Source organism: Petaurus breviceps, unplaced genomic scaffold, assembly GCF_028583685.1.
Source record: "Petaurus breviceps papuanus isolate PSGF00001 unplaced genomic scaffold, PetGlider_PUasm1.0 164, whole genome shotgun sequence".
Taxonomy (NCBI): Eukaryota; Metazoa; Chordata; class Mammalia; order Diprotodontia; family Petauridae; genus Petaurus; species Petaurus breviceps.
Genome location: NW_027185735.1, coordinates 13,447,190 through 13,456,719, shown reverse-complemented (window position 1 = coordinate 13,456,719; position 9,530 = coordinate 13,447,190). Strand labels below are relative to the sequence as shown.

The window sequence follows — 9,530 nt, the reverse complement described above, 5'->3', positions numbered from 1 at the left end:
TGAGTGGAGTCAAGATTCAAAAGAATTTTTAGCAAAAACCCCTTGGACTATCAGCTCAAACCCACAAGAGGGTTTGCAAACCATTAAATGGAAATCAGCAATGTAACTGAAGATTGTGGTGAGGACAGACTAGGTTTAGAGGCAGGTGAGACAAAAGGAAAAATGACAGGATAGGAGGTAATGGTCAGATAGAAGAACTGAGAAGATTATAAAAAAAATTACAATGACTAATCAATTTGATCCATACAGGTGGGAAGATCAAATGGCTTATTAGGCTTTGAAAATTTTACCAGAAATCTTAGGTTACATCCAACCAGACTCACTTGGCATACAAACTCTATGTTGGATCCCCAGGCTTTTGTGAAAGACACTATATTTTGGCACTAAGAATACAAGGACAAAAAATATATATTTCTTGCCCTCAATAAGCTTATCTAATAGGAGGGATATAACATGTACATGAAAAGTATAACATAAGGAGGACAATAAAGACTGTCATCAAAGAATAGTATGAAAGAAAGAAGATGGACTGGTTATGTGTTTCCACTGGTACCTTCTTTAATTTATCTAATTTGTTAGCAGTTTTCCACACTTTTTCCTAACTTTATTTTAATTTCTTTTGTACATATTATTTTGAACCATATATAATTTCTTCCAAATTACTTGATCCATTTTTATTTGAAATTTTTATTTGCATTTCCCCTCTCAATTTTGTTGATCTTTTTTTAAGTCTTTTGTTTTATCAATTCAATTATTCTATCATTTTTATTCTATTTATTTCTATCTTGAGCTCTGCAGTGTGTGTTTTGAAAAAAATTATATTCTGTACTATTGTTTCACTCCTTTTCAAGTGGCAAATAAAATATGCTAAACCCTGTATCAAAAGGTCTTCAAGATGTTCTATATTCCAATTAGGGGATACTACAGAAGTTAAGAGTTTGCAAGAACTAAAAGAATCTACCTGACTGAACTACTGGTTCATATTTCTCTATCTTGTCTAGAAAAAGAGTGAACCTGTTAAATGCCATGCTGAAATTAACACATACACAGAGTGTATATATACATTTATATGTGCACATATATGTACATATGGTATATACACAAATGTGGATATATGTATATACACATATGCATATGCACACACATATATGTGTACACATATTTCCATAACCAACCTGTTTAGTAGCCTTCTTCATGAAAGAAATTAGACTAATTTTATATGATTTGTTATTACTGAATCATGTCTCAGTGATCATCACCTCCTTTTCTAAGGGTTTCCAAACCATCTGTTTGATTTTAGAATTTTGCTCTTCACTGCAGCCAAATTTAAAGTCCCTATTTTTTCCAGGACTAATTTCCAAAAATAGAGATAATAATGACCCATCTTTGGTCTTCTAGAATCTCTCCCTTTCTCTATAATTCTTCAAAATGTTACTAAGAGTCGTTTTGTGCTCATACCTGCAAATTGTTTTGGTATTCTGTGATGTCACCAGTCTGGGTTAAGAGGATTCAATTAATTTAAATCAAAGTACTGAACATGCCTCTGCTTTAGTATCTATCAGTAGGTCCTCATTCAAATCAGACCTTTGAATTTTGAAAACAAGAACAAAGTTACTTTGAACACGTGACACAGGACATTAGATTGTGACTTTCTAAAGGGCAGGGCCTGTCTTTTGCTTTTTTAAAAAAATCCCTTTGCACAGTGCCTGGCATGTAGTTGGTGTTTAATAAATGCTTACTGACTGACTGTGATGGCATATACTGTGTTTCCCCGATAATAAGACACTTATTATCTTTTTTTGGACAGAAAAACACCAGAGGGCTTATTTTCAGGGGAGGGCTTATTTTAATGAACATTGACAGCAATTTTAATAAACAGGTAAATGTGAACAAAAAAATGTACCTTTATTCAATAAGCAAATCACTGGGGAAGAACAGGATGACGCGCTCACTGCTGCAGCTCTGATTGGATGCAGCTCGGAGCGCGGCGTGCATTTCACTGGAGGGGGGGGGACGGTGCATACAGAGGGCACCGTAATGTAGTGTGTAGCGCAGGGGATCACCTTCACTACAGTAGCAATCTCAATAGGGCTTATTTTCAGGGGAGGGCTTATTTTAGAGGAATCTTACACAGTAAGGGGAGGGCTTATTTTCGGGATAGGTTTTATTATCGGGGAAACACGGTACTAGTTATGAAAATATTTGGATGGGCTGTATTTGTCCTTTGCATTAACCACATTGACTCAAAGATGGGACTGATACTGATGGCAACTAAAATGGTTGAGGGTAGGCTATAGTTCAGGCAAAACAACAGTACAGGAGACAAACAATTTCATAGATTTGCACCTTAGATGGTTATCTCAATAATATTACAGCAAGGTTTCATAAAATGTTAAGATGAGGCCAGGTCATAAATGCACTTAAGGTATTATTATAAAACAATATTGTTCAGGGCACCACTGTGTTGGATGCACCTAAACATCACCGTTGATCTTGAAAAATAACGCCATAATAATGATCAGTTTGTGTTCACACTAATTTCTTATTTTCTTCCATTTTTTCCCTTCAGAATACATTGAGGAAGAAGGCAAGGAAACCAATCATCTGATTGGAAAGTAGGCTTTTGATACTATACTATTTGTGCATACAGCTTACTAGGATCTAGGCTAAGTCAACTGCCTCCTCCGTACCTATGTTACCTAATTATCATATTTAAAGGTTAACTTTTAGAAAAAACAGAGATTCAGAGATAAGATTTTTTTTAAAATGAGGATGGGATATAATTACTATTACACTTAAGATAAAAACATAGAACTGATCTAAGAAACTGTAGCTGATTACCCCCTTCTCTACTCCTCCCTCAACTAAAAGGCTAAACTTAAATATCTCCAAATTGATTAGGACACTCATTCAGTATTTATCAGCCCTTTTCTTCTATGAAAGCAGAAACTCAAACAGTGAGGTATCTCTCTGGGCTCTGATGCTAGGTGCTATATACCTTCTTCCTCCTTACCACCAGGGTTATGAAAATACTGAATTAAAAAAGTGTTTTGTGTACATATACCCTTTGATATATGTCAAATATTGCCATTAGCTTTTGCCATAGGAGACAGACTTTAAAATGTAATCTGTTGAATATTTATGACAAGATGAAGGCAAATGGTAATTTCTAAACACATGCCCTTTCTGGAGTAATTAAGTTTAGGGTTGAAGGGGGCTAAGCAAAACACAGGTAGCTAGGTGGTGCAGTGGATAGAGGCACTGGGCCTGGAGTTCCTGAATTCAAGAAGACCTATGTTCAAATCTGTCCTTACTCACTTATTAGTTTTGTAATCCTGGGCAAGTCACTTAACCCTGTTTGTCTCAGTTTCCTCATCTGTAAAATAAGCTGGAGAAGGAAATGGCAAACCACACTAGAAGAAAACCCCAAGTGGGGTCACAAAGAGTTGGACATGACTAAAATGACTGAACAACAATAGTAAAATAAAGAATAGTGGGATAAAGAATGAGGAGGGTAGGACACACTCTCTGAGAGGGAACAACCCTAATCTCAAGTGCTTCCTGGGGTACAAAAGTCACTGCATCCCCTCTGGATATCAATTTTCCTGTTCACTAAATCATACCACCAGGGAGCCCTTGAGTGTAGAGGATGAGGTATAGCTAACTATACTATCATAAGTTGCAAGTATACATTTCTAGAAACTGGAAGAAAGTAGAACCATCATTTAGGCAGCAAGTACTCTGGGTGCCCTCAGCTAGGGTTACTTTCTTCATGTCATGTCCACCCCATGTTTCACTGATCTTTGTTATGGCAACCTCATTTCCACTCCAAAGTATACCTTGTCCAGGGCCCTTATATTCCTGCTTCTCCGACACAAACAACAACAAAATGATGTCCATACACCTGTAATGGGAATGCAAATTTGGAAGATCTTCCCTGCCCCTAGGCTAAAGTGCACCTGAAGCCTGGGGTGGGAGGCTTGTTTTTCAGTAGATACTTTTTGATTGGCCAGTGGGTCCAAAAGGTTGTTACATTCTCTGAGCCAGGAGAAGGCTATATAAGCCCTGATGTGTAGCTTTGTTTTGGGGGCTCACTTTGAGAAGTGTTCTGTGATTTGATCTGGATTCTGGTAAGCCGTTGTCTGGAGCCCCCTCGGCCTTGAAAAACCCAGATGTTGAAACCCAGATGTTGATTTGGTATGGATATAATGGTTGGACAGTTTGGAAATCTGTCTACTTGATCTGTTTCTGTCTTGATAATTCTGCCTGTATACTTTGAAGTTCAGGGTGCTGACCTTTTTCCTCTGAACGAGGTAAACGATATATGTTTGACTGATTAAAGTAAGCTTGTTAACCCATTTTGAGTTGCTTTCCTTTATCAAAGCAGATCCAAGAACCTGTGTGAGCAGCCACCCTAGGGACTCCAGGGTGCTTGCTGCTACAACACCTTAGATGGGTACATCCTTATCCAGGACACCATGGTAACAACTTAGAAAATTATAGCAAAGGAACGAATCTAGATAAGTTTATACCAGAAAAGACAAAGGATTTTAATTTTTCTGAATCCTGTTTATGTGGCTTGATTTTTTTTAACTGTCTTCATTACACTTGAGGTTCAATGAGTTATTTTGCTATCTTACCCTTGACTTTCATTGTATAAGGCCACCTCTGTCTAGACTATCACATCTTGCCAATATTGATAAAGATATAAGAAGTGACTTAAACTAACAAATAACCATTTGTCAAAAGAGAATTGTAAACTAACATCTGATTCATGATTTTGCTAATGACTCTTCCCTATTACTATATGAAATTTCACTCAGGAAACTTAATATAACTATATCTGAAAAGTGCTGCCATTCAACTACAAATACCGATGCTAATGACTTGACCAAGGGTCGAATAAGAGCTCTGAAGTGTTTTTCCTGCAGTAGAGGTACATTTGCCCTGCTCAACTGACATTACCATGTGGTCTCCAAAAGAATGAGGTAGATAACATAGCCTGACATATTATTATATTAGGTAATATTATCTATGAGGTAGATAATATCTACTTGGAGGTAGATAATATAGCCTGTGACTGTGTAACAGAACTAATAATGAAAGGCTGAGCTTGCCAATGTGGCTACATTGTTATAGTGTTCTAATCGGGAGAAAACCCTACAAAAAAAGCATGAATGTACTTTTGAAAGGTGAAATGGAGGAAGAGAACAAGCATTTATTAAGTGCATACTATCAGCCAAATACTGTCCTAATTACAAGCATTATTTCGTTTGATCTTCCCAATAACGAAAGAAGGTAGATGCTCTTATTATTCCCACTTTAGAGTTGAGGAAACTAAAGCTGAAGTTAAGTGCCTTGTCCAGGGTAATATAGATAAGCTACAAAGCTCTGAGACTAGATTTGAACTCAGGTCTTCCTTACTCCAGGCTCAATGCTTATTTACTGTGTTATCTACCTGCCTCATTCCGCCTAATACTCAAGAGATTCACAAAGTTGACAAAAAAGGAAAAAAAGACAAATGCTGGAGGGACTATGAGAAAACAAGCAAATTAAAGCTCTTTTGGTGAAACTGTGAAGATCTAGCCATTCTGGAAAGCAATTTAGAACTATGCATAAAAACAAATAAACAAACAACTAGCTATTAAACTATTAAACCCCTTGACTCATTGATGCCACTATTAAATCAGTATTCCAAAGAGATCAGAGAGAAAGAGGTAGTGGTAAAGAATTGGAAACTGAGGGGGAACCAATCAATCAGGAATGGCTGAACAAGTTATGTTATATGAATATGATGGAATACCGATGCGCTATAAGAAAAGAGATTTTAGAGAAATCTGGGACAAATGGTATGAACTGATGAAGAGAAAAATTAGAAGAATCAGAAGAACAATTTATACAATAACAACAGTATTTAAAGAGTAACAATTAAAAAGAGTTAGGAACTCTGATTAACACAGTAACCAACCACAATTCCAGAGTAATTATGATAAAACATACTACCCACTTCCTCATAAAGAGGTGAAGGACTCAAGAGTGCAGCTTGAGAGCATTATTTTTTTGGACATGGGTAATTCTGGAATTTGTTTTTTTGACTATAAATGTTTATAAAAGGAGTTATATTTTTATTGATTTCTCAATGGAGGAGGGTGAGGAGCTGGAGGGCGAAAAGATAGATATTTGTGAAAGGAAAAGAAAATTTAATTTAAAAAAAGCATCTCACTTAGCTCACACATACATTTGGAGATGGAGCATAGAATTATGTGATTTTAGGGAACTCAGGAATTAAGAAGTCCAACAATCCCTTTCACTCTATATATGTAGAAGTCACTTGCCCAACGACATGTATATATATATATATATATATATATAACTATATTGTGAAGTCAGAAATTGGACGAAGGTCTCCTGTATCCAATATCATTCCTTAAGTCATAGAAGAGCAAATTTAATTTAAAGCAAATTCCATATTATCAAAAGTAAATTTATTTTTATACACAAATTTCACTGAATAAATCTAATAATTCAACTGAGGAAAATTTGGAGTCAGTAGTGAAGCAACTAGTCAGTTCCAAAAAGAAAAAGCCAAGCATCTGTGAGCATTAAGAATGTATATACTACTCAATAGGACCCTTAAGTGTTATACAGGTTACTTTAAGGCACTCTCTCAAACTCATGATACTAACAAGGCAACAAAAATAAACAGCAAATCCATACAATACCTTTTCCCCATGCTGCTGCTCAGAGGGTCCGTGAGAGTCCTACTTGCAGGACATTTTCTGCGTGACAACTTCTTGGTGCTGCTCTCATTAGGCTGCTCATTCTCCCTCTTAGGGGTCATACTTCCTTTGCTATTCAAGTCCCTTAATACATTGTAATTAATTTTACTCGAGATTTTCTTTTGTTCCAACATTTTTTCAATGGCTTCTCCTGCAGTGCTGGCCTGAATTGGCTCCCGTTTTTTGGAAGACTTCTTTGGCTTGATTGAAATTGAAAAGACAGTGATTTGAACAAGATATAAATAACTGTAAATATACTAGCAATCAAGAGTTGAGTTGATGATTCATAATTAGGCATCCTTTCAACAGATCCCTAATGAATCAAGTGACTAGACATTTCACACAGTAATGGAAACTCAATTGTAGGTCACAGGGCCAGAGATGCTGATACAAACTAATGAAAAATCATTGAGAATTTTCTTGGTACTTCTAATAATTATCATCTAAGCCAAATGCATATTAAACAAGTATATTCTACCTAGACTAAAAAAAAGAAGCAGATAAAAAATAAGCAACTGAAAAGTTATTATGGAATATGCTAAAATTCATTTTTTTCAAATGTAAATTGATGCAAATGTATTTATAATTAATTTTGTTGGCATTTAAAGTTAAGTCCATAAAAAAAAAAACAAATTTTAAAATAGCTAAATAAACTTCCCCAGGATAAACTGGTTTTGTATCAATTACCAAAATGTAGTGTGATATTGGAAGCAAAAGTCTGTTCCACTTATAACACTTTCATTTTGGTTGAAAACTAATATTCAGTCCCATCTCGGCTACTGTACCTATCACCAGAGGGATGCTGCTCTTGTCCTGACTCTTCAGCACCCTGGTGGACTCCAGCACAGCTGACCCACCACTGTCTCTCAAAATCTGTCCAAGTTCATGTTCACTGTTTCCATGACACTATCCATTCATTTCATCTTCTGCTGTCCCCTTTTCCTTTTGTCTTCAATAATCCCCAATATCAGGGTCTTTTCCAATGAGTACTGTCTTCTCATCATGTGGCAAAGTATTTAAGCTTTGGATTCAGTATTTGACCTTCCAATGAACAACCTGAATTAATTTTTTTAAGTATTGACTGATTCAACCTCCTTGCTGTCCAAGGGACTTTCAAAAGTCTTTTCCAGCACCACAATTTGAAAGCATCGATTCTGCAGCACTTAGCTTTCCTTATAGTTCAACTCTCACAGCCATACATTGTTACTGTCACTAGGCAGACAGAATAAAAAAACCTCAGTATGGGAAGGAAAAGCTGCATGCAGTGTCAGTAGGCTTAGAGGAAGCCAGCATGGCTTCAGGTAAGAATGGCATAAGCACCAATCCCAGAAGCTTTCCCATGCATTCATTGTATCAGGTGAAGTGCTTTTAGCATAGCATTATCAGCATACTAGAAAAGGATTCCATATCTTGAAGAGTATATGCTAGGCACCTATTGTCCTGATCAACAATTCTCCTCCCAATGAAACTTTCTGGCCATTTTACCTACACCCCCATAGTCTATTCATTATATGTAGTTATTCTTCTTTGTAATAGATATCAATTGAAAAATTCTGCAAAACATGTCCTTCAATAGATGGCATGCTGTGGGCAATATAACAGTTGGCTTCTTAATGACCCAGAAGAATCTGCTCCAGTAATCAGGAACCAGAACTTCAGACATTCATATCAATATAAGCCAGACTAATATAACTGTTGATCAGCCAAAAATAAAATGGTCCGTGTTTAACGAACTGCAATTTTCAAGATGAGTAGGAAAAGTAAGCAAATGAACCTAGAAAAAGAAAAGTCACAGACTAGCCAGACTTAGGGAGATTAAATCAGTCTACTATCTTCCACCATACTTCCCTCCTAACTCTAAGCCCTTTGGGTACATAAACCTGAGAAAGATATGGTCTTGGACAGGGCCAATAGAAATCTAGTAAATAGAGGCAGCAACAGGATTTGAAAAGCCTAGAAACATAGGCACTGTAATATAGCCTTAAAAACACCTTGATCTCTCTCTCAGTCTGGAGTTATGGAGGAGTTCAACAGTATGAGAACATGACGGGTCAGCCGCGACTACAAAATGCAGAGCCACCTGTTGTTGAACTATTCTTTCTCTCAGCTATCATGGTACCACTGGATCTTCTTCTATTGTTTTCTCTCCCCTTCCTTCATGCTTATTTCCCTATTTTCTCTCTACTTGTAATTACTTCTTTTGTCTTGCACTTCTCATTTAAGCTCATATAAACTATCAGAAAACATTAATTAGTTAATAAACAAATATTTATATAATAAATATATAACAAATATTTAATTGAATTAAATTTAAATTAAGTTCAATTAAATTTCAGTTTAAATTCAAATGTAATTTACCTTAAGTTTAATTAAAATTTAAATTAAGTTTAAATTCAGTTAAATTTCTGTTAAATTCACTATTTAAAATTCCTAATCTTTGGAATTTGACAGAAAAAAAGCCTTTTTTCTCTCTTATAATATATATAATACCCTAAAATAATCAAGCATAATCCAGGAAATTTTAGCCCCTGTCAAATGCCTTTCATTTTTATATTCAAATGTAGAGAATCAATAGCAGTAGTCAGAGTTCAAACTTTGGCAAGGGGGATCACAATTCAAAGATAATGGATAGCCTATCAGTAATAACCAATTCCTCAACCCTACTCAAGATGAGTAGGAAAACTAAAGAAATAAGTTAAAAGAAAAATCACAAACTAAGGTAATGGTAAAGCTTACTCAAGAAATTGCAAA

The 9,530-nt window shown here is 35.8% G+C and overlaps 1 protein-coding gene across 1 annotated transcript in view; it reads right to left on the bottom strand.

Moving 5' to 3' along the window:
• The window catches only part of BRF1 (BRF1 general transcription factor IIIB subunit), a 176,553-nt gene that overhangs the window by 23,406 nt on the left and 143,617 nt on the right, over nt 1–9,530 (bottom strand). Inside the window, exon 15 of the mRNA XM_069082346.1 lies at nt 6,723–6,979. Within this exon, the coding sequence (XP_068938447.1) occupies nt 6,723–6,979 (257 nt within the window). The remainder of the gene's footprint in view (nt 1–6,722; nt 6,980–9,530) is intronic.